The sequence below is a fragment of the Aotus nancymaae genome, unplaced genomic scaffold, assembly GCF_030222135.1.
Source record: "Aotus nancymaae isolate 86718 unplaced genomic scaffold, 86718_ANA_hifiasm-v0.15.2.pri h1tg000040l, whole genome shotgun sequence".
NCBI classification, from domain to species: domain Eukaryota; kingdom Metazoa; phylum Chordata; class Mammalia; order Primates; family Aotidae; genus Aotus; species Aotus nancymaae.
The window spans coordinates 120,328,727-120,351,224 of NW_026988454.1; the positions used below are offsets into that span (position 1 = coordinate 120,328,727).

General features: G+C 54.3%; 1 protein-coding gene across 4 annotated transcripts in view; it reads left to right on the forward strand.

Moving 5' to 3' along the window:
- The window catches only part of TFEB (transcription factor EB), a 52,914-nt gene extending 31,322 nt beyond the window's left edge, over nucleotides 1–21,592 (forward strand). For all 4 annotated transcript variants that reach the window (XM_012448628.3, XM_012448627.3, XM_012448624.3 and 1 more), the window contains exons 2-9: nucleotides 13,728–13,947; nucleotides 14,030–14,284; nucleotides 15,119–15,199; nucleotides 17,213–17,333; nucleotides 17,436–17,492; nucleotides 18,055–18,130; nucleotides 19,029–19,176; nucleotides 20,485–21,592. In XM_012448628.3, the coding sequence (XP_012304051.2) occupies nucleotides 13,750–13,947; nucleotides 14,030–14,284; nucleotides 15,119–15,199; nucleotides 17,213–17,333; nucleotides 17,436–17,492; nucleotides 18,055–18,130; nucleotides 19,029–19,176; nucleotides 20,485–20,964 (1,416 nt within the window). In that variant the 5' untranslated portion in view covers nucleotides 13,728–13,749 and the 3' untranslated portion in view covers nucleotides 20,965–21,592. The remainder of the gene's footprint in view (nucleotides 1–13,727; nucleotides 13,948–14,029; nucleotides 14,285–15,118; nucleotides 15,200–17,212; nucleotides 17,334–17,435; nucleotides 17,493–18,054; nucleotides 18,131–19,028; nucleotides 19,177–20,484) is intronic.
- The last annotated feature ends 906 nt before the right edge of the window (nucleotides 21,593–22,498 follow it).

Below are 22,498 nucleotides of genomic sequence, written 5' to 3' on the forward strand. Positions count from 1 at the left end.
AAGTAGAGGCAGAGCCGTGTAGATGAGAGAGTGGGCTCCTAGGCCTGCTGCGGGGGTCACCGCACTCCCAGGTCTCCTGTGGAGCACACAGGCCCAGGCACATACTGTCCCCAAGGTTGTCTGCTCTCTGCTGGAGCTGCTTTTTGGGCAGGCAGCCAAGTCCTGGTGTGGTGTGTGTGTGATGAGTGTGTATGTGTGGACAGTGGTTAGTGTGTAAGAGGTGGTGTGTGCATGAATGGGTGCGTCTGGGTTGCTTTTCCACTGGTAACTGTATCAACTTTGAAGCTGTTTCCCAAAGACCTGGACTGTTTTCCCCTCCTGCATGGGCCAGAGCTCCAGCACCAGTGAGCCCGAGCCCACTGCAGCCTTGCGTTCTGGCCTCTGCCTTGGCTTTTGGGCCTGAGAATCAGGCTGCTCAACTTCCCTGTGGAGCTCAGAAGGGCCCTGCTTGTCCTTTAAAATAGCTCTGTGCTTCCATCAGGGGCCTGTGCTTCCCAGCTGTGTCCTCCCACCCGTCACCAATTTTCATGCTTGGAACCAGGGAACCAAGTCCCCAGAAGGCAACAAGGGAAGTTTCCTTTAATGTGCCCACACACCTCCCAGGGCAGTTTGTTAAAATGTAGATTCTGACTCAATGGGTCTGGGCAGGGCCTGCGAGTCTGTTTGTAACCAGCAAACAGGGCATGCGATGCTTTGAGAGGCCCTCACCGTCCAGCTGGATGGTCAGTGCTCACCCAGGCAGGGAGCTAATACAGACCGCCTCCAAGGTGCTAGGCACATCACATACTTCAGTTCCGTTTACCCCCTCGCTGGCTCTGAGGAAGGTGGCATTACTGCCATCCTGTGTTACAGGTGGGGAAACTGAGGCTCCGAGCGGTTAAGCACCTGCTCTTAGTTACAAAGCTGCCAAATGGCAAAGCCAGATTTGAATGCTGGTCTGTCAGGGTCCAGAGCATATTCGTGATCCCCTCAGCCCAGTTGTCTTCTGGAGGGCGGGTTCAGGACAGACGATGTGGTGGGGGTGGAGGCGGGGGCCGGTACTCTGTCCGGGAACTGCAAGGGTAGTCCTGGGTGGTTTTGGGTGGAAGGGGTATCTTGAGGGGAAGGAGGGTCTGAATGGGAGTAGTTCTAGAGGAAATGAGCTGAGGGAGGCGGGTGTCCTGCCCCCACCTGCTTAGCCAAGGGCCCCTTCACTAATGGGCTCAAGACCCCCTACCTGCCTCCTACAGCACTCTCCAGACTCCGCAGGGGTGCCCAGCACACTGTGGGCACACATGGAGACTAGATGCCCCAGTTCTGCTACCTACCAGCTGTGTGACCTCGAGCAAGTTTCAGCTTCTCTGTGACTCAGTTGCCCCTCTGTAAAACAGGGAGATGTTAATGCTTCTGGCATGGTGGATGGAGTTGTGAGGATTAAATCAGTAACACATAGCAACGCAGAACAGTGCCTGGTGCGTAGTAAGAACTCAGTGTGCATAGCCATAATGCCTCTTGGTTTGCACCCGAGGGAAGGCCGGCCGCCTTCTGTGGACTGAATGCAGTTGTCCATGCTCATGGGTGTTTTTGTTCTTTCTTCCCCCATCCCCCTCTCCTTCAGTGGTACAGTGGTTGTTTCCAGAGTACTCAGAAGCAGGTTTGACTCTTAACAAAGGCAGGGAGTCGTTCTTTGCAGCAGACCAGCCACAGGGAGACTGGAGAGGCTGGGGCCAGGCTGGGGCAGCAGATGATGAAGGAGGAGCAGCCCCAGGAGCAGGGGCAGGAGCCAGGCACTGGTGGGGTTGGAGTGCTCTAAGCACCTTGGGCCTGGGGCAGGGAGGGCTGAGGCGGAGGTGGCTTAGGTACTGGGACCCTGAGAGCCATTATTAGCCAACTCAGGACAGATGCAGGGGGGCCTGGGCCTGTGGCTGGGTTTGGGACCAGGAGCCAGAAGCTGCTCTGTGTGCCAGCTGTGTGCCCGGCTGTGTCTGTAGTGCCCGCCTCTTCTCATACTTGGAGTCAATGAGCCTTCCCTGCCCTAAGCAGCTGGCAGCTAGCAGAAGACGCTGGAGTGTGGATTCTTTTCTCCTGAGAAGATGGAAAAGCAAAGGCCATGTCCTAAGGCTGCCATGGCTCTGGAGAGGGAATTCCTGAATGTGGGGGCAGCCAGCACATGGGGCGGTGAAAGCGGTGCCTGGCTCTTCAGGCCAATTCTACTGGACCAGCCCTGCGTACATCCATGCTGCCAGAACCGTCAGCACACCAGGCAGATGGTGGGGAGCCTATGAGAAGTCCCACCCAGCCTCTCCATGTTATTTGTGAGGGCCTCGAGGCCCAGAGAGGGGGCAGGACTTGCCCAAGGTCATACTGGGTGGTGCATAGCCAATTGCTGGTCTTCCAGTCCCACTCTGTTCTTAGCTAGGCTTTTGTGCTGGACCTGTGGGGGCTGAGGGAGCCCTTGCAAAACAAGAACTCATCTCAGAGAGTCAGAGCTTGTGGGCCCCAAATTAACAATGGCATGAACTGACCAATCAGAGTCTTAGGCCTCATCTTCCCTGGGGAGGGACCTCAGTGACCACTTAGGCTGACTTCGCATCCGTGAAAACTTAGCTTATCTTCCCTGCAGGGGAGGCAAGCAGGTCTGCTGGGGTGGGTCAGAGGGTGCTTGTGGGCACGTGGAGTCCCAGTCTCTAAGCCTCCTTTCTCCCCCTCAGGCCCCTTTCCTGTCCTAGGAGCCATCTATGGCTGAGCTCCACTCCTCCCAACCCTTGCCACCCTCACCTCACTATGGTCTGGTGCCAGATCTCTGATCCCTGGAATCACATTTCTGTCTGACCAACTTTATATAGCCTCCCCTTCCGCCCCCCCGATCCAGGACCTCGGGTGGGCTAATCGTCTCAGTGAGATTCAGATTTGTCACCCTCTGAGCCTCCTGGGCATGGATGTCTTGGCTGTTTAGCAAGAGTATGTGTGGGTGGGGTCTGGGAGGGCTGAGGAGCACGTAGGCCTCTCTGGGGAACCTCTGTAGGATTCACTGAAGGTGACATGGCATGGGGGAGTGGGGCAGGGCTGGGAGTGAGGGGACAACAAGCCATCTACATGGGGAGACCTTTCCTATGGGCCCCAGGTTTTCTCCTCTGGGCCGGAGCTGGTGGTGGCCACATATCTGAGAGACCGGGGCTCGAATCCCCACTTCACTGTGTTCCTGCAGTGTGACCTCTGACAAGCTGCTTAACCCTTCTTTATTTGAGATGGAGTCTCACTCTGGGTGCAATGGTGCGATCTCAGCTCACTGCAACCTCTGCCTCCTGAGTTAAGCCATTCTCCTGCCTCAGCCTCCCAAGTAGCTGGTACTATAGGCATGCGCCACCATGCCCAGCTAATTTTTGTATTTTTAGTAGAGATGGGCTTTCACTTTGTTGACAAGGCTGGTCTCAAACTCCTGACCTCCAGTGACCCACCTGCCTCAGCCTCCCAAAGCGTTGGGATCATAGGCATGAGCCACTGTGCCTACTTAACCTTTCTGAGTCTCGGTTTCCTATCCTGCTGGTGTTACTGTCTGTCCCGTCAGGTGTTTGTGGGGATGAATGATTGAACAGAGGTCCCCTGCACAGCGAAATGTGGGAGAGACTCAGAGCATTTGCTTGGAGTGGGTGATAACTGAGTGTGTGGGAGTCAGGGGACCAGCAGCCCCTGAGGGCCCTGCATCTCTTTCTGAAAAGTCTGATGGGTGAGATGGCGTGGAGGTTCTGAAGAAGGAAAGTGATTTTTCCTAAGCTTCCTTGTAGCTGAGGAGACTGGTAGGTGGCAAGGAAACAGCTAGAGAACAAAGCACGGTAGACATAGGCAGGAGGCCGGAGCGGATGGAGTGCCCAGAAGGTGGGTGCCAGGGCTCAAGGGGCAGGCTTCAGACTCACCACTCCTCAACCCAGGAGAAAGGTGGCTGCGTGCTAAGGGAATCCTTAGACTGCAAGGGGCAGCTGAGGGATGCAGCTATATGCGTGTGCACCTGCATGTGGGTGCATGTGTGAGAGAAAGAAGAGAAAAAGAGAGAAGCAGACACAGAGAGATAGAGGGTCCACATGGGTGTCTGGGCTAATCCGTGCATATCACAGGGGTGGAATCCCTTTCTGGTTTCTCCTTTCATGCTTCTTTTAGCTACATGTCCCCTTGTCCCTGTCCTGCCATGCGCAGTGGCAGTCTTCCTTGCCAGGGCCCAGCTGGTCCCTGTGGGACAGGACAGGGTGACTCCCTGGTCTGTAAAGGCCTTTGAAGCTGCTCTCCCTGTTGATGCCGGCCAACAGGCTGGCCAGCCAGGAGGCGCCAGTTCCCACCCTTTCCTGTGGGATGTGAGCTGAAACTTGGGGCTGATGGGCCTGAGCTGTGGGAACAGGAGGCCATTAAGTGGGCCAGGAGCTTGTGTGACCGCCCTTCCTCTCTCCTCTCCTTCCTCTCCCTCCTCCCCACCTCCTGCTGGTGCTCAGAGATTTAAAAACAAACCCCTGACTGCCCCTGCCCCCAGCCCTGCGGTCTCCGCAGCACATCCCTGCAGGGGTCTGGGAGAGGCGTGCGGAACGCATCCTGGGGGCTTGCTCTGCTGCTACTGAGGCGCATTGGGCAGGTCCCCCTTTCTGAGCCTCCGCTTCCTCATGTAATTCATTCTTTGTTTCTTGATCTTTATTCATCACAAATAGGGGTTGGTCAGTCCACAGTAAATTTGCTCACTTGGCAGAGCAGTTCCGTTCCATGGAAGATACAGAAGACCACATCCTGCATGGCAGCCTTTGTGTATTGTTGGAGACCAGTAGCACTCAGCCATGGTGAGGCAGGACAGGGTCCCAGAGGGAAGCTGCCAGGGTGATGGTGACATTCTCCATCTTGATCTAAACAGTGATTACAGGCACATGCCTGTAAAGCTTCACTGAGCTGTACACTACAAATCTATGCATTTTGCTAGGATAAATGACACCTCATGGAAAGGGAAAAAGACCAAAACATGGCATTAAAATGATTAAAAGCATGTACGTGTCCCATTGACCTCATTTCTGCTTCTGGTATCAAGGACCTTCCAATCAAACAGTGCACACTTACCAGGTATCTTGGGTTTGCTGTTTCAGTATCGGAAGTTGCCAGCTAATATAATAAAAAGCTACATGACGAAGTATCTCCCGTGTGCCAGGAACTGTGCTAAACACCCTGGCTACTTATCCCTCAGAACCCAGAGAGGTGGGCACTGTTACTGCTCACCTGCCTCTCTCATCTCCTGCAGCGAATGACATGATATACAAGCTTTGGAAAAGAAAAATTTAAAGGACCCAAGGCTTTTGGAGAGGAAACAGAGGGCGGCTGGTAATAGGAAAAGCTGGCCTGAGGCCTTCCTGCCCCTATCTAGTAAGGAGAGACTGAGGCTGGGGTTACCACTAGGCTGCTCTGCCCCAGTCTGGGCTTTCAGATGGGTGTGTGTGTGTGTGTGTGTGTGTGTGTGTGTGTGTGAATGAATGGGTGAATGGATGGGACCCTTTCCCCAAAAGAAACTTGTGCAGGGAAGCCCCCAGTGGACCTGGATAGAGCAACATTGAATAGTGACCAGAATGGTGACACCTCCCCTCTGCCCATATATTCACACCTGCAGACAGCCTCCATACCCAGCCTCCTCACTTAGAGCACAACTGCTCTATGGGAGATGTGGCCCCAGCTGGCAAGCCCTGCCTGACTGATGGGAAGACTGAGGCCATGTCCAGACATTGAGTCCAGTCCAAGGCTGGGACTTGAACCCAAGCACTTGGCCTTTCCCACAGCATCATATATGGGCAGGATTGCTGGCTCCTGGGAGTCATAGGACTCCTTTCCACCTCTCACTCTGTTTGGGCCTGGGCCATCTGATGCCCTCTCCCCAGGCCTTACAGTGACTCATGACCACCTCCGTAACTCGGAATGGCTTTGTCCATGGGAATTATGTGAGGTCCTTGTTCTGTTTCCTTGTTCGTCAGGTCTTCCTCTGCCGCCTTCCCTGCCAGAGGGGGCTGAGAACAACCCCAAGTTTGGTATTTTTTCCTCTCTTCCCTTCCCAAGGCCGAAAGGTTCCTAGGAGGCCATGAAGCCCTTCCTTTGCCTCCAGGAGCCTCGCACCTGTTCAGGAAGCCTTCGTTTTGTGGTCAGTTTCTTTCCCCAGGACTGACCGGGCAGCTCCCCCACAACTGACAGCGTGTAACAGACTGCATCAGAAGAAAACTTCTTCCGACCACAGAGGCACGGAGCGTCATCAATGGCTTCAACAGGCCTTCCAGCCTCTGGGCTTGCACACTTTGTTGTTTCAGCCGCCAGACATGTGTTTTTCTGGGAATACAGGAAATTATCTCTGCTCTTTGAGGAAGGGTAGAGTTTTTTTTTTTTTTCTTCTCCTGCCTGTGTTTGGGGATTCCAGACTGTTCCATCATCCCAGACACCCTCTGGTCCCTGGGCTGGATGAAAGAGATCAGCTTCTGAAACTCTTTGATCGTAGAAAGACTTCTTCATTGAGAATTCCTAAAACAAAACGTGGCAGCCCTCACCCTGAATGCAGGATTGAGGCCAAACTACCAGCCCCAGGGTTGGGGCGGTGCAGCCAGACTTGGTCCAGCCTTGCCGCTCATTAGCTTTGTGACCTTCAGCGAGTGACAACTTCTCTCGGTCTATGTTTCCTCATTCCTCGAGTGGGGACAACAATGGTACCCACGTCACTCACATCACAAAATAACTGTGATAATTACATAAGATACTTTGAACAGTACCTAGCACACAGTAAGCACTCTATGAGCATTAGCTGTTAGCATAAAACATTTTTTCTCAATTAGAAAGATACACATGTTCATTATAGAGAAAAAATAACATTCCAAAAGGCTCTTAAAACCACACAAACACTTATGGTTGCATCATCCAAGGAAGTCAGTAATTTTGCATATTTCCTCCCAAGAGGTTTTTCTATACATATTTTTACATAGTGATGATAAGATTTTATGTACAATTTTACATCCTCCATTTTGTCACTTGACATACCCCATGTTATTTATTGTAAGTATTTATTGTAAGCAGTCCATCAGGGACACACCATAATTTATTTAACTATCCTATAACTGGACATTGAGGTTAGTTTTGATTTTTTTTTAATAATGTGAAGTGCATCTTTGTGCACAAAAGCCTTTCCTGCATCTGTGATTGCTTCCTTGGACTAGTGAATATTTTTCAAGGCTTTGACATATATTGGCAAATTGCTTTTCCAAAGACGTTGTACCAAGGTATGCTCTGGCCGTTGTGTTGAGGGTGCCTGGTACCGAAGGCATTTTAAAGTCATATGCACACTTGGGGAAGGGGGAGTTTTGGGGAAGGTGTGGTGTTGGTGAAGATAGATTACTTAACTCTTTTAAACTATTTAAGGTGTCCCCCATTCTTCTTCTTCTTCTTTTTTTTTTTTTTGAGATGGAGTTTTACTCTTGTCACCCAGGCTGGAGTGCAGTGGTGTGATCTTGGCTCACTGCAACCTCGGCCTCCCAGGTTCAAGCAATTATCCTGCCTCAGCCTCCCAAGTAGCTGGGACTACAGGCATGTGCCACCACACCTGGCTAATTTTTGTATTTTTAGTAGAGACGGGGTTTCACCATGTTGCCTAAGCTGGTCTTGAATTCCTGACCTCAAGTGATCCACCTGCCTCGGCTTCCCAAAGTGCTGGGATTACAGGTGTGAGCCACTGCACCTAGCCGGTCTGCCTTCATTGTTATGTGATTTTTAAATGAGAATATAACACACATAGAGAAAAATACAAATTATAAGGGAGCAGCTGTACAAATTATTGTAAATATGATACTCTCATGGCACCAACACCCATATCAAATTACAGAACATTCCTAATCCCCTCACCCACCAAGCCATCTTGTGCCCTCTCCCAGGCTCTCCCCAAGAGTAATTAGGATCCTGACTTCTAACATAGATTCACGTTGCCTGTTTTTGAACTTACATATGCAGAGCATGCTGTATACACTTTTGTGCCTGGCTTCTTTTGTTAACATTACTGTGAGAGTCATCTGTGTCATGTGTGACAACGGTGTGTATGCTGTCATTGCTTTGTAGCATTTGATTGTATGGATAAAACATCACTTCATTATCACTTCTTTTTTTTTTTTTTTTTTTTTTAAGACAGAGCCTCTGGAGTGCAGTGGCGCTATCTCGGCTCACTGCAATCTCTGCCTCCTGGGTTCAAGCGATTCTCCTGTCTCAGCCTCTTGAGTAGCTGGGACTACAGGCACACACCACCACGCCTGGCTAATTTTTGTATTTTCAGTAGAGATGTGGTTTCACCATGTTGGCCAGGCTGGCCTCAAACTTCTGACCTCAGGTGAGCTGCCCACCTTGGCCTCCCAAAGTTCGGGATTACAGGCATGAGCCACCATGTCTGGCCCACCACTTCTTCACCCATCTTTCTTTAATGGGCATTTGGGTGGTTTCCAGTTTTGGCTCCTATATACACAAACATGCTAGTATATGTGCTTTGGTGAACACCTGGATGATTTTCTGTTGGGCATGAATAGGAGTGGAGTCCATGGGTCATGGAGTGTGTTTTCAGCTTCCTGCTCCAAGTTTAAAAGAATCATTTAGAGGGCAGAAAAATCCCCAAAGCAGTTCAGGCCTCACAAACCACTGAATGGACCTGTGTCAGCTGAGAGTAGTTTGAAGGCGCTGCATGAAGGTGGTACTCCCCCCTCAGAAGCCCTTGTCTGGGGCTGTGGTGGAAACTGAGTGGGGCCCTGGCCCTCCAGCTCCAAATGCTATGTGGCTGCTGACCCTGGCTCTGTGTCTCTGCTGGCCACTGGGTGTCCTCACCCAGGGTCCTCGGCTGGCCTAATGACCATTGCACTGAGCAGGGCGGGGCTTGGGTGGAGCTGGGGGTATTCCTTCCCCTGAGCGACCCACCTTTGGACATGACTGGAAGCAGGCCGGGCCCCCCATAAACCCTGAGAAGCTGCTGTGCTTCCTTTCTCCTGGGTTCACAGAACCACACAGGTAGCACATATTCCCACTGTAAGAGTTGAGTGCTTCTCAAGTGGAACGAGGAACTATAAAAATCCCTCTTTATCCCTCTCCCTCCACCACCCCTTCCCACTACCATCCCCAGTGGTAACAACTCTTAACAGTTTGGGGTGCTAGGGGAGCCCAGAATAGTAGTTAAAGAGTAGGGGCTGTGAGCCAGGCTGCCTGGATCAAATCTCCATTCTACGACTTAATCAGCTGTGTAACCTTGAGTGAGTTCCTTCACCTCTCTGTGCCTCAGTTTCCTCCAGGAAAAATGGGGACAATACTCGTACTCAGCTCATTGGGTTGTTTGAAGAAGACAAAAGAATGAACATTTGAAAAGCACAGTGGCCAGCCCTGACCCACGCAATCATTCACCAAGCATCTAGCGGCGGGTGCGATGTTCCTCCTGATCCTTTCCACACATATACCATTTCCTGCTTCGTGGGCTCAAGCTGTGCATTTATTCTGCACTTTACCTTTTCCACTCAATACTGTATCTTTGATATCTTCTTTCCTACATCGGAGACTTCCCTGTTCTGGGCTCCTCTTTCTCATTGCCTCTCTCATGGAGACCAGTGATTTCTCCCTGTCTTTCTCCTCCCTGTGTCCACATCTTCCCTCAAGTACGGTTCTGACAAGACTGGTTCATACTAAGGTGTAAATTACTGACAGGCAAGGCCCACACACAGGCTGGATGAAACCAGCTCTGGCCTGAACAGGGGAGACCAGGATCCCCAGTTATGAAGCAACTGCCACATACTTACTTTGAATCCTCCCAGTGGCCCCAAAAGGCAGGTGCTGTGCTTAGCAGGTGCTATGTTTTACAGAGGAAGACAGCAAAGCACAGAGAGGTGAAGTGGCTTTCCGAAGTCGCCTAGCCAGTAGGGTCAGGGAGCCTACGGGACTGCAGAACTCATTTTGGACATGACTAAGCTAGAACCCAGACTGGGCTTTGAGGCAGAGTCAGCTGAGAGGCTCTGGGTGGGCAGCACTGGGAGGCAGCTGGAGGGTCCTGGGGGTGTTGATGGGGGCAGCCATGTGATAGGGGAGAGGCAGGGATTTTCTAGGGCATCAAACCCTTCTTCTTATGAGGAGAGTGTTACCTGGGAGGGGCAGGAGAGAAGATCTCCAGGGCAACGCCCATCCCTGGTGTCTACATGGAGTGGGCACTCCAGGCCCCCAGTGTTACTGAACGAGCACACGGTGGACCCTTTCCAGGCATGCTGGGTCTGAGGGTCCAGATGGTGGGAGGGGCCGGGGGCATTTTGGTTCTCCCATGTCCATCCTGTTAGTTCTTCCTGGCTGGACTGGATGTCCGGGGAGGCTGTGAGTGGCCCCTCAGGGTTTGAGAGTGTGTAGGTGTGCTCAGAGGCTGACGGTGGGGAATTAGCATGCCCTGGACCACCCCCATTGCTCTCTGATTGCCTCAGGGGCCTCCCTTACCCATGCCCACCCAACCACACCACACTCAGCAACCCAGGGCTGGGAACCAGGGCCAGGGGAGAGGGCTGGAGCTTCACTGGAGGACAAGCTCTGTGGGTGTGACAGCTCTAACCGTGGGGATGGGGAGCCTCACTGGCCTGCCATCCTCTGTCAGAGGACAGGGGACAGTAGCTAAGGCTACTGACACCCACTGATGGCACAGGTACCTCGCTGTGTCCACTTTTCCAATGTCCTCTCCCAGGAGGCTCACCTGGATTCTGGCAGGGGGTGGTGGGGCAGGGATTCCCAAGTCCATTGTGCAGATGAGGGAACTGAGGCTGGCCCAGCCAGTGAGAGGCAGGGCCTAGCCCAGGCTTTCCTCATAGCAAAGCCAGCTCCAGCCGAGGCCAGGCCAGACGCTCAGCCCTTTGTCAGAGAAACAAGGGGCTTGTTCTCCCCCAGCTTCCCTGTGCCGGCTGGCACTGCCAGGCCCGGCACCTGCACCCCCACCAGGGCCAACTGAAGTCAGATTGTCCCCAAGGGTGGGGGGGGTGACCCAGTGCTGTGTGGGTGGGTGTATAGGGGGTACAGCTGTGAGGGGGGTGCTGGGCTGGGGTCAGAGCCTATGAGGTCTGTAGGGCTAGTGTGTGTGTGGTGGGCAGTGGGGGCACAAAGGCAGGGATACCCCTCTGCAGCAGCATAGGAAGGGGGTGGGTGAAGGCCTGGGTGGAGGCTGCAGCTGTGTTCCTGCTGCAGGATGGGAAGGGGGTGGTGGGCGTCTGCTCCTTTCTCTCTGGGGACTGCCCTGTTGGGAGCTGGGCAGAGAGACCCAAGGGGCTGAGACAACCCCTTTACTGATTCATGGTGTAGAGGGGCAGAGAAGGAAGGAGGGTGGGGTGAGGGTCATTGCCTGCCTTCTCACCTTGTCGGGAAGGCACAGTGGTGGTGGGAGGAGCCCTGGCTGGCAGTCAGGTGGCACGGGCTCCATTCCTGGGCCTGGCAGCCAGGCAGCCTGCAATAAGCTTCCTGCCCGCTCTGTGTGGAGACCCTCTCCTCCCCAGCATGGGCTCAGAGGTCACGCTGCCTGGGGCTGGGTTCCAGCTCTGTCCCTTTTGCTGCTGAAAGACACTTAATCTCCTGTGCCTCTGTTTCTCCATATCCATAAAAGGAGAGTAATTCTCAGAACTCCTTCATCGGGCTGTTTGAGGTGAAAGAATTTGGAACATTGCCTGACATACAGTAAATGCTCAAATAAATGCAAGTTATTATTATTTCTATGATCTGGTGATTTTCACTGAATATTTGCCGATTCTTTTGGCTAATGCTGACTAATGCCAGTGTCTGGCATTAGCCAGAACATGTCAGCCTTTGCTGCTTCCCTCTGCCACCCCCCGACGTCTGGGCCTCATTGTTAGGAGCTTGAGACACAGCTCTGGCCTCTGGTCCACACTTACCAGTTTGTCTGCCAGTCATGTGCTCATCCATGTCTCATACACTCAGCCTCCCAGGTGCTACACACTGTGTAAGACATATTACTTTCATGTAATGTTCCAGTCTTCTGAAGCAGACACTATTTACTAATGAGAAACTGAGGCTCAGAGAGGTTATGTTACTTGCCCAAGGTCACACAGCAAAGAAGTGGCAGAACTAGGATTTGAGCCCATATCTGCTCAGTTCAAAAGTCCTTGCTCAACCACAAAGTCATACTGCTTCTTGCAATATCCCCAAGATGGTACCCTCCAGCCCCTACCAGGACCTTCATGGGGTCTGGACACACCCAGGAGCCCTGCATCTCTCAGAGTCTCAGCCTATCCCAGCTGGGGAGGACCTTAGAAATCACTGGATCCAACTCTTTCATTTTGTGCATGGAGAGATGGAGGCTCTGAGGGGGAAGGGACTTACCCTGGGTCACTCAATGAGCTAGGGACAGAGTGGGCCCAGCTGTAGGACTCGTTCTTCCCTGCCCTTCCTTCCAGACTGGGCTTGGGGGCTTAAGTCACACCTGTCCCACTGAGACCTGTAGAAGATTAGGGCTGATGTGCTGGGTGGTGGGAAGTCCTCTCTGGGCCCTGGTAGTGCCAGGTGCCTGGAAGTGGCCCTCCCTGCACAGGCCCTCCTCAAGCCTGTGGACTTGCCTTTCTCTTTATTCCACTGTAGGCTCCATGAGCTCAGGGACTACAGTTGTATCCCCAGTGCCTGGCTTACAAATAAGATTCATTTCTTCACACACGCTTTCAGCATTTGCCATATCCCAGGTCCTGGGCCAGAGGCCCGAGGTATAGCAGTGAAAAAGACAGAAAATGCCTGCCCTCAGGGAATTGTACATTCCCTGTAAGAAAGAGACAGACAGTGACTGAAACAGCTAAGCAAAAATGCACACTATTTAAGATGGTGATAAGTGATATGGAGAAAAATAAAAGGGAAGAGACATAGGGAGTGGGGGTGGGGGCTTCGTAATTTCAATAGGGTTGTCCTAGAAGGTCTCTAAGGTGACATTTGAGTCTTAGAAGAGGTGAAGGAGTGAGCCATGATACCATCTGAGGGGAGAGTATTTGGGCAGAGGGAACAGCGAGGGCAGAGGCCCTGAGGTGGGGGCATGCCTGGGATGTTTTGGGGATTGCAAAGTGGCTGGCGGATGTAGCTGGAGCAGAGGAAACGAGGGAGAGCCGGCGGATGGGATCAGAGGGAAACATGAGCTGGGGCAGATCCTAGGAGGCTCTGGTCATGGTAAGGACCTTAGCTCTTCTTCTGAGGAAGGTAGGAGCCGTGGAGAGTTGTGAGCAGAGGGAAGGACAGGATCTGACTTAGGATTTAACAGGATCCATCTACTTACTGAGTTGCCAGTAGAATGTCCTAGGACAAGCCAGAGGTGGCAGTCTGAACACTGGGCTGCCCCTGTGGGAATCCAGGTAAGACCTGGAACAGGCTGGGCCCACCTTGTGGCAGCAGAGGAGGATGGATCTGAGGTCAGATCTGACAGGATCAGGATGTGGGCGTGACACAGAGAGGAGTGGAGGTTGACTCTTAGAGTTTAGGATTTACCAACTGTGATCAGTGAAGAAGACAGAAACTTCAGTTTTGGTCCAGGAACCAGGAAACTTGGATTCATGTCTCAGCTGTCACCCGCTTGCTCAGCGACCTTGGGCAAATCTCTTCCCCTCTCAGGGCTAGGTGTCTTCTGTAAAATGGATGCCATCCCAGTCATTCTGGCCTCCCCCGGGCCAGCCCACGTGCTTTGAGGAGGACAGGTGCCTCACATACCTGCCGCCCCTTCTTGTCCACAGGGAGCCGGTGCCGGCAGCCACCATGGCGTCACGCATAGGGCTGCGCATGCAGCTTATGCGGGAGCAGGCGCAGCAGGAGGAGCAGCGGGAGCGCATGCAGCAGCAGGCTGTCATGCATTACATGCAGCAGCAGCAGCAGCTCGGGGGGCCGCCCACCCCGGCCATCAACACCCCTGTCCACTTCCAGTCGCCACCACCTGTGCCTGGGGAGGTGTTGAAGGTAGGGCCTGTCCTGACCTGCCCCCTACCTCATCCCCGCTGGTCCCAGCTTCCCCTCGAGCCCTTGCCTTTTCCCCTTCCAGGTGCAGTCCTACCTGGAGAATCCCACATCCTACCATCTGCAGCAGTCGCAGCATCAGAAAGTGCGGGAGTACCTGTCCGAGACCTATGGGAACAAGTTTGCCACCCACATCAGTCCAGCCCAGGGGTCTCCGAAGCCCCCACCAGCTGCCTCCCCAGGGGTGCGAGCTGGACACGTGCTGTCCTCCTCTGCTGGCAACAGTGCTCCCAACAGCCCCATGGCCATGCTGCACATCGGCTCCAACCCTGAGAGGGAGGTGAGTGAGGAGCTGGCCAGTGGCCGTGCTGCTTGCAGAGCTGTGCCCACTGCTGTGCTTCCAAGACTCCTAGTCTGATGGCAGAGGCAGTGTCGCCACCTTCAGGGAGGCTCAGTCTGAGGGGGAGACAGAGCCCTCATCAGGGAACTCCAATCTCAGCGGGGAAGACACAGCCCTGCCCTCAGGGAGCCTCACAGGGGAAACACCATCCTTACTTTTGAAAGCTCTGCGAGGAGGCCGGGTGCAGTGGGTCACACCTGTAACCCCAGAACTTTGGGAGGCCGAGGTGGGCAGATCACTTGAGGTTAGGAGTTCGAGAACAGCCTGGCCAACACAGTGAAATGCTGTCTCTATGAAAAATACAAAAATTAGCTGGGCGTGGTGGTGCACGCTGTAATCCCAGCTACTCAGGAGGCTGAGGCGGGAGAATCGCTTGAATCAGGAAGGCGGAGGTTGCAGTGAGCCAAGATCGCACCACTGCACTCCAGCCTGGGCGACAGACTGAATCCTCAAAAAAAAAGAAAAAAGAAAGAAAGCTCTGCCAGGGAGAAACAGAAGACTTGCAAAGCCCAGCACACTCCCCAAGCAAGAGACAGAAGTGAGAGCAAGGAAGCTCCCTGGGCAGGTAGGCTCCTTGGCAAGAACCCTGGCTTGGCATTGGGCCAGTGGGACCTGGACAGCTCATCTCTTCTCTGGCCTATTTCCTCTTTCCCCAGATAAGTAGGCTGGGTGAAGTGGGCTCCAAGGCCCCTCCAGGTCAGCTGGCGTCCCAGTGCCTCTCTCCCCTGCCCACCTCCGGGTGGGCCCTCCCAGATGTACTTTTCTCTCTTCCAGTTTGATGATGTCATTGACAACATTATGCGTCTGGATGATGTCCTGGGCTACATCAATCCTGAAATGCAGATGCCCAACACGGTACTCCTGGCTAGGGTGGGGTGGGTGTGCCAGGGTGTCAGGGGGGGCACCCACAGTGGCTCTGAGCCTGGAGAGAGCTGGAGACAGGGTTATCACTAGGCAGAGCTGGCATCTTTCTGTAGAGATAAGAGTCATTGGCCAGGCACAGTGGCTCACGCCTGTAATCCCAGCACTTTGGGAGGCCAAGGCAGGTGCACCCCCTGAGGTCAGGAGTTCAAGACCAGCCTGACCAACATGGAGAAACCCTGTCTCTACTAAAAATACAAAATTAGTCAGGCGCAATGGCACATGCCTGTAATCCCAGCTACCTGGGAGGCTGAGGCAGGAGAATTGCTTGAACCTGGAAGGCGGAGGTTGCAGTCAGCTGAGATCATCCCATTGCACTCCAGCCTGGGCAACAAGAGTGAAACTCTGTCTCAAAAAAAAAAAAAAAGTTATTTTTACTAAATAATGTGGCAAGGGCAGGGGCCAAGAGGAATTATGAAGCATGAAGGATGTGCCTCAGCCTGTATGCACCAGGGGGCTTCAGAGGGGAGAAGGGGCTGGGGACATGGAACGGGCAGGGGAGGGGGCTTTCCAGGTTGGGGAAAGGGCAGGGGGAGGCAGGGAGAGGACTGCATGTGTGGAGGGGCAGTGTGTCTACAGGAAGGGGTGGAACTAATGAGCTCCTTTCGGGACCTGGGCCTCCCCTCCTTTACCAAGCCCAGGACCCAACAGGCAAAAACCTGTGTCCCTCACTCCATGGAGCAAGTGATCTGGGGCTGGCCTTGTCCCCAACCACAGGAATCCTCCCTCTGGCAGGTTCCTGTGTCTCCCGGCAGAGGTGGGGTGGCAGATGGGGAGGAGCTGGGCTTGGAGTCAAGAGACCTGGCTTCTGGCTTTTGGTGCGACCTTAGGAAATCGCTCAAGCATACTAAGCCCCAGTTTTCTCAGCTGCAAAATGGGGTGATGCTGTCTACCCACAGGATTGTGGGAAGATTAGATGAGGCAAGACATTGAGTGCAAGCTCTGTGCAAAGGTGACAGGTGTGTGTGCTGGGCAGGTGGGATTGCCAGTGCCCCTCCCGCCCGCTTTTCTTTGGAGGTCCTGAACCTCAGCTGCTCACTCCTGCCTTTGGGCATGAGCCTTTACCCTTTACCTTTACCATGGGTCCCAGCTCATGCTACCAAGGGAAAGTCCCAGTTCCTGTGGTGGGGAGTCAAGGAGTCACTCCTTAGTCCCCGCTGCCCTGGTGACATTGCTGAGTGGCTTAGCAGGAGCTGGCCAGGGCTGGTTGGGTCCAAACCTACAACTAGCAGGGGCAGCGAGGGCTGAGGAGGGAGGGAGGGTGCAAGTGATTGGTCCCTTTAGCAGTTCCTGTGTACACTGTGGGGCATCTGGGCCTGCGATTTGTTCTGCATGTTTCTGTGACAGGAGATCTTTCCAGAGCTCAGATCTCTCTCTGTGAGACTCCTGCTTACACCTCCCCTTGCTGCCCATTCCCAGACTCCAGTATCTTTGCAAGTCGAACGCTGTACTGGGGATCCAGATGCATCTGCCCTGCCTCCAGCACCCCCACCCCCACCACTTCTGCCCCTTGAGCTGCTGGAATTGTACTCTGCCCAGCGGCCCTGTCTGCTGGTGCCCTGCTGACCGCCTGGAGTGCCTTTTCTCACATCCCTGCTCAAGACTCTGTGCATTCCATGCCCTCCAGTAGACCTCCAGAAAGTCTAGAATTGATTAGATTACCTGCTCTAGGACTTCCATAATGCCTGGGACCTAATCCTATCACATATTATTGGTTAGATCACTCCTCTCAGCCACTCTAGGCCAGGGGCTTCTTGAGGGCAGGGACTGCATCTTATTCAGCTCTGGACTCTGCAGACCTTCAGGCTGAATTGCTGGGTAAAGAGGCCTGAGGTGAATTTTGACACTCCTGGTGTCCCTGGAGAGGACTGATCCTGGGATGATAGGCCCTGGAGGGGGTTCCCCATGGAAAGGGGTATGCTCATTGGTCTCCCTCACCCTCCACAGCTACCCCTGTCCAGCAGCCACCTGAATGTGTACAGCAGCGACCCCCAGGTCACAGCCTCCCTGGTGGGCGTCACCAGCAGCTCCTGCCCTGCAGACCTGACCCAGAAGCGAGAGCTCACAGGTAGGTACTGCTTCCCTCTATCCCTGTGCCCTTGAATACCCGAGTCCTCCCTCCTTTTCTCCCTCCCTCCCAGCTCGTCTCTCCTTCTCCTTTGGCCTCCAGATGCTGAGAGCAGGGCCCTGGCCAAGGAGCGGCAGAAGAAAGACAATCACAACTTAAGTGAGTCCTGCCCTGCCCCCTCTCCCTGCCTCCTTCTTCCTTGTTCTCACCTGGGCTGGCTAAAAAGCCACTTCCTGACCTGCACAGGTGGAAGGCCTCCCTGCTCAAGGCAATTCGCTTGCAGGTGGCTTAAGCCCTCCCATTGCTGTCACTCGATGGTGGGTGGGTCTGTTAGTGCTGTCTTTCCACTAGACCTCTTTAGGACAGGGTGGGAAGGGTTCCTGGTGGGACATTCATGAAACCCCCAGTTTTTCAGGTTGTTTTCTGTGTTAAGGCATGGAATCTGTGTAGCGGGAAGAGTCCTACCCCAGGCAGCTCTGCTGTGCTGCCTGCATCACCAGGGCTGATTCTACCTTTTGGCCCCCTTAATTGTGTCTGGCCTTTGCCCTGGACCCCCCAATCCCTGTAGAAATCCCAGTCTGTTTGTCACCTATTACTTCCTGGAAGGACTAAATCTAAGCTGCAGGGTGCCCTTGAAGCACCCCTCCCTGGGCTGGGTGCTTCTCCCCATGGCGGGGTCCCTAGCCCTCTAATTGCTCCTTCTGGAATCTGTTACCTTTAGTTGAAAGGAGACGAAGGTTCAACATCAACGACCGCATCAAGGAGTTGGGAATGCTGATCCCCAAGGCCAATGACCTGTGAGCAGGTTTCTGAGAGGGGAGGGTGATGGGTCTGCGGTGGGCAGCAGCTGACAAGTATTATCTGCCCTCAGCCCCATGCTAGTTGCTAGGATGGGAGGAGAATTCCTTCTAGAAGCTCATCTATTTGAGAAAAGATCTCTCCTGCTCCCAAATCAGGAAAGCTCAGGACATGAGTTTCTGTCCTGGAAGTGAGGCTAAAATCAAGGGAGGCTCCCTGGAGGCGGAGCCATGCTGAAAAAGATTTCTTGAGGGCATTGGGCTGGTAGAAAAGAGGCCGGGCATGGTGGCTTACACCTGTAATCCCAGCACTTTGGGAGGCTGAGGCAGGCGGATCACTTGAGGTCAGGAGTTCAAGACCAGCCTGGCCAACATGGCAAAACCCCCTCTCTACTAAAAATACACAAATTAGCTGGACACAGTGTTGTGTGCCTGTAGTCCCAGCTACTCAGGAGGCCAAGACAAAAGAATTGCTTGAATCCGGGAGGTGGAGGTTGCAGTGAGCCGAGATCATGCCACTGCACTGCACTCCAGCCTTGGCAACAGAGACTCCATCTCAAAACAAACAAACAAACAAACAAAAAAAACAAAAAAAAACGGTGTTTGAGGGGCGGGAGGATTGATAGTCCAGGGTAGGCTGGGCTGGGGTCTTGGTAGTCTTGGGAGGGAGGCTGCTCCGAATTGCCTGGTTTCATGAGATTAGTGACGTGGGCAGTGGCAACAGAAGTCACCTGGGAGGGCCTGTTCTCTGCAAACAGATCAGCTACCTCCACCTCCAGATCTGGGGTTGCTGGGTAAGACTGGGACAGGCCACATAAGCTCTGCAACCAGAGCAATGGCAAGGATTTGGCCACTCTTCTGAGCATGTTCCTCTGATTTGCCTGGTCTGCTGCTGCAGGGATGTGCGCTGGAACAAGGGCACCATCCTCAAGGCTTCTGTGGATTACATCCGGAGGATGCAGAAGGACCTGCAGAAGTCCAGGGAGCTGGAGAACCACTCTCGCCGCCTGGAGATGACCAACAAGCAGCTCTGGCTCCGTATCCAGGTCTGGTCCTGAATTTAGACTTCTTTGGTAACTCTGACCCTTAACCTGGCTCCTGGCCCCAGGGGGTAGTGCTTATACTTCTGAAGTAGGAGACACAGGAAGATGCCCATTAGGAAGGAGGATGTGTCAGTTAGGATGTTTTGCTTTGGTAACAAACAATCCTTAGCATCTTTAAGCAACAAATATCAGCTGGAGGTTCTGTTCTGTGAGGCCCTCATTCTGGGACCCAGGCTGCTGGGACCCAGCTCTCTGGTGGCACATCTAGAGCTGGCTCTTAATGCCATTGTCACTCTTAAGGTGCCACATGTAACTTCTGTTCAATGGGCTTGGCCAGTGCAAGCAAACTCTACAAGCACTCTAACCGCAATAGACAGGAAAATGCAAACGCATCATGTGCCTGGGAGCTAGAGAGCTGGAATCATTTGGTGGGTGGCACTAGGAATCTCCACAGGGTCAACCTAAAGAACAAGTGCTTGGCAGAATCAGCCCTAGCAGCTGGAACTGAGACTTCTAGTCCTGGCTCTGTGTTGAGGGCCTCTTGTCCTCTTTAGACCTGAGGCTGGCCCGTTACACAGAGGGCGATTGGACTGCACCTTGTTTCTCTTTCTTATGGTAGATGATACAATTTACATTAAAATCAAGCACACACAGGCACACTCAAAGTAGAAAATCAAGTTTCATGAAGGAATGCTCTGCTCATCCTTAATAGATGCAATACATTCTAATAATTTCTGGTCTAGTCTAGACAACGCAATTTCAATTAAAAAAATAGAAAGCTGGGCCGGGCGCGGTGGCTCACACCTGTAATCCCAGCACTTTGGGAGGCCGAGGCGGGTGGATCACGAGGTCAAGAGATCAAGACCATCCTGGTCAACAAGGTGAAACCCCGTCTCTACTAAAAATACAAAAATTAGCTGGGCATGGTGGCGTGTGCCTGTAATCCCAGTTACTCGGGAGGCTGAGGCAGGATTGCTTGCACCCAGGAGGTGGAGGTTGTGGTGAGCCGAGATCGTGCCATTGCACTCCAGCCTGGGTAACAAGAGCGGAACTCCGTCTCAAAAAAAAAAAAAATAGAAAGCTGGTCAAGACTCACTACAGTGGTTTCACAACCAACTAATGAATTATGACTTGTAGTCTGAAGAAACACTGGTCTAGGCTCTGGAACTACCATATGCTTTCTTCTAACGGAAACACCTTGCTCTGTGCCATTGGGCAGGGGCAAGTGCTATGATGGAGGCCCAGGGGAGGGGGGCCTGGTGGCTGGTGCCCATGGGTGTGTTCCCCAGCCTTCTATCTCCTCCCCTGCAGGAGCTGGAGATGCAGGCTCGAGTGCATGGCCTCCCTACCACTTCCCCATCTGGCATGAACATGGCGGAGCTGGCCCAGCAGGTGGTGAAGCAGGAGCTGCCTAGTGAAGAGGGCCCAGGGGAGGCCCTGATGCTGGGGGCTGAGGTCCCTGACCCTGAGCCACTGCCGGCTCTGCCCCCACAAGCCCCGCTGCCCCTGCCCACCCAGCCACCGTCCCCATTCCATCACCTGGACTTCAGCCACAGCCTGAGCTTTGGGGGCAGGGAGGACGAGGGTCCCCCAGGATACCCCGAACCCCTGGCACCAGAGCATGGCTCCCCATTCCCCGGCCTGTCCAAGAAGGATCTGGACCTCATGCTCCTGGACGACTCACTGCTACCGCTGGCCTCTGATCCACTCCTGTCCACCATGTCCCCTGAGGCCTCCAAGGCCAGCAGCCGCCGGAGCAGCTTCAGCATGGAGGAGGGCGATGTGCTGTGACCCTGGCTGCCCCTGTGCTAGGGAACAGGGGCTGGCCTGGGGGCTGGGAGGGCCTGGGGCACCTCCCTCCCACCCTTCAGGCTGCACTTGTGTGTGAAGTAGCCACCTCCCTGCCTCCCTCCTCCCTGTTGGCCCCCGTTTGGACTTAGTGCCTGTCTGGCAGCCTGTGGGGTCAGGAGAAGCACCCCCGGGCAGCCCTCTTGATTGGCAGGGTGGGAAGAGGCCTTCAGCTCCTCTCCCAGAGATGGAATCGGGGGGCAGGGAGTGGGCAGGGTGTTCTAGAGGTGAGAAGAGGACCTGGTGGAGACGCCCTGTCTTCTGAGACTGACCCCCTCATTACCAGTGAAGGACATGCTGGGGGGCTTCAGGAAGCTCCTCATCTGAGGCGACTGCTCCTGGGGGTGCCCAGGCCTGCCTTTCTGGGACTCAGATGGCAACCAGCCCGCCCCGCAGCCTGGTCCTCAGGCCCTCCCACAGGTGGGCACCCCCCGTTTGGTGCTAACAGCTCTCCACCAGGTGGTTCGAGCGCGGGGGCTGCCAGAAGCGGGAGGGGTCACTGCCGGAAGAGCAGCTGCCTTCCGATCCTCCACTTTGTGCCTTTAGTAAACACTGTGCTTTGTACCCGGTGGTCCTGTCTCTGGAGTGGGTCTAGGGCTGACAGCGAACAGGAGGATTCAACCCAGTGGGCCCCTTCCAGAGTGCGGATGCTGCCTGAAGGGGGTCGGGGTGGGGGGTACAGGGAAGAGGCAACTTGCTTGTCGCCTGGTGTCCTCAAGCCTCAGCCCTGCCCGGGGAAGCCGAGGGGTTTGGGTGCTGATGGGGGCACGGTCCCTCCTTACGGCCACGAGGTGGCGCTGCGACCATGCCGATCCCACGACTCCAGCTGTGGCCGGAGGGAGACCAGGAGTTGCAGTAGGGGGCGGGTGGCTGACAAACCAAGTCCGCCGCCCTTAGCTGCTTATTTGGGGCACCCTGGGTCCGGAGTAGGGGGCATGCTTCTCCTGTCCCACTTCTGTTCTGCGGGTGACATCCTCAGGTGGGCGGCCACCCGGGTTGAGAAGCTGTAGCTGGGCGCTCGTCCTCTGGCCAGACGGGCTTCCTGGTAACTGAGGGGCTGCGTCCTGCTAGGGATTTGGGGAAAGGGACTCCCCTAAGCTAGACAGGGAGGAGACGGGAGCCCGGGACGCTGCGTGGGGGTCACGGGCCCGGGTTCCCCCCCGCCCCGCTCTGGCTCTGGCAGCGAGGCCTGGGCGAGGCCCTTCCTCCGTGCTGCAGCCCTGGGGCCTCTGCTCGGAGATGCTGGAGTTTATGACCTCGCCCAGGAAGGGGACATGGCCTGGGTGGAGTGGTGGCTGCTGGAGCCCTGGTGCCCCGCGGGAATGGGGAGGTCTTCTCGGGCTTCTTCCAGTTCTCCTCCGCTCTCCACGGTCGCTTCAGGCGGAGACCAAAATGGCTCCTCGTCATCGCCCTGAGAGGCTGAAGGGGCCTAATTAAAAAAAAAAAAAAAAAATCCCAGGATGAAAATGGCTAAGAG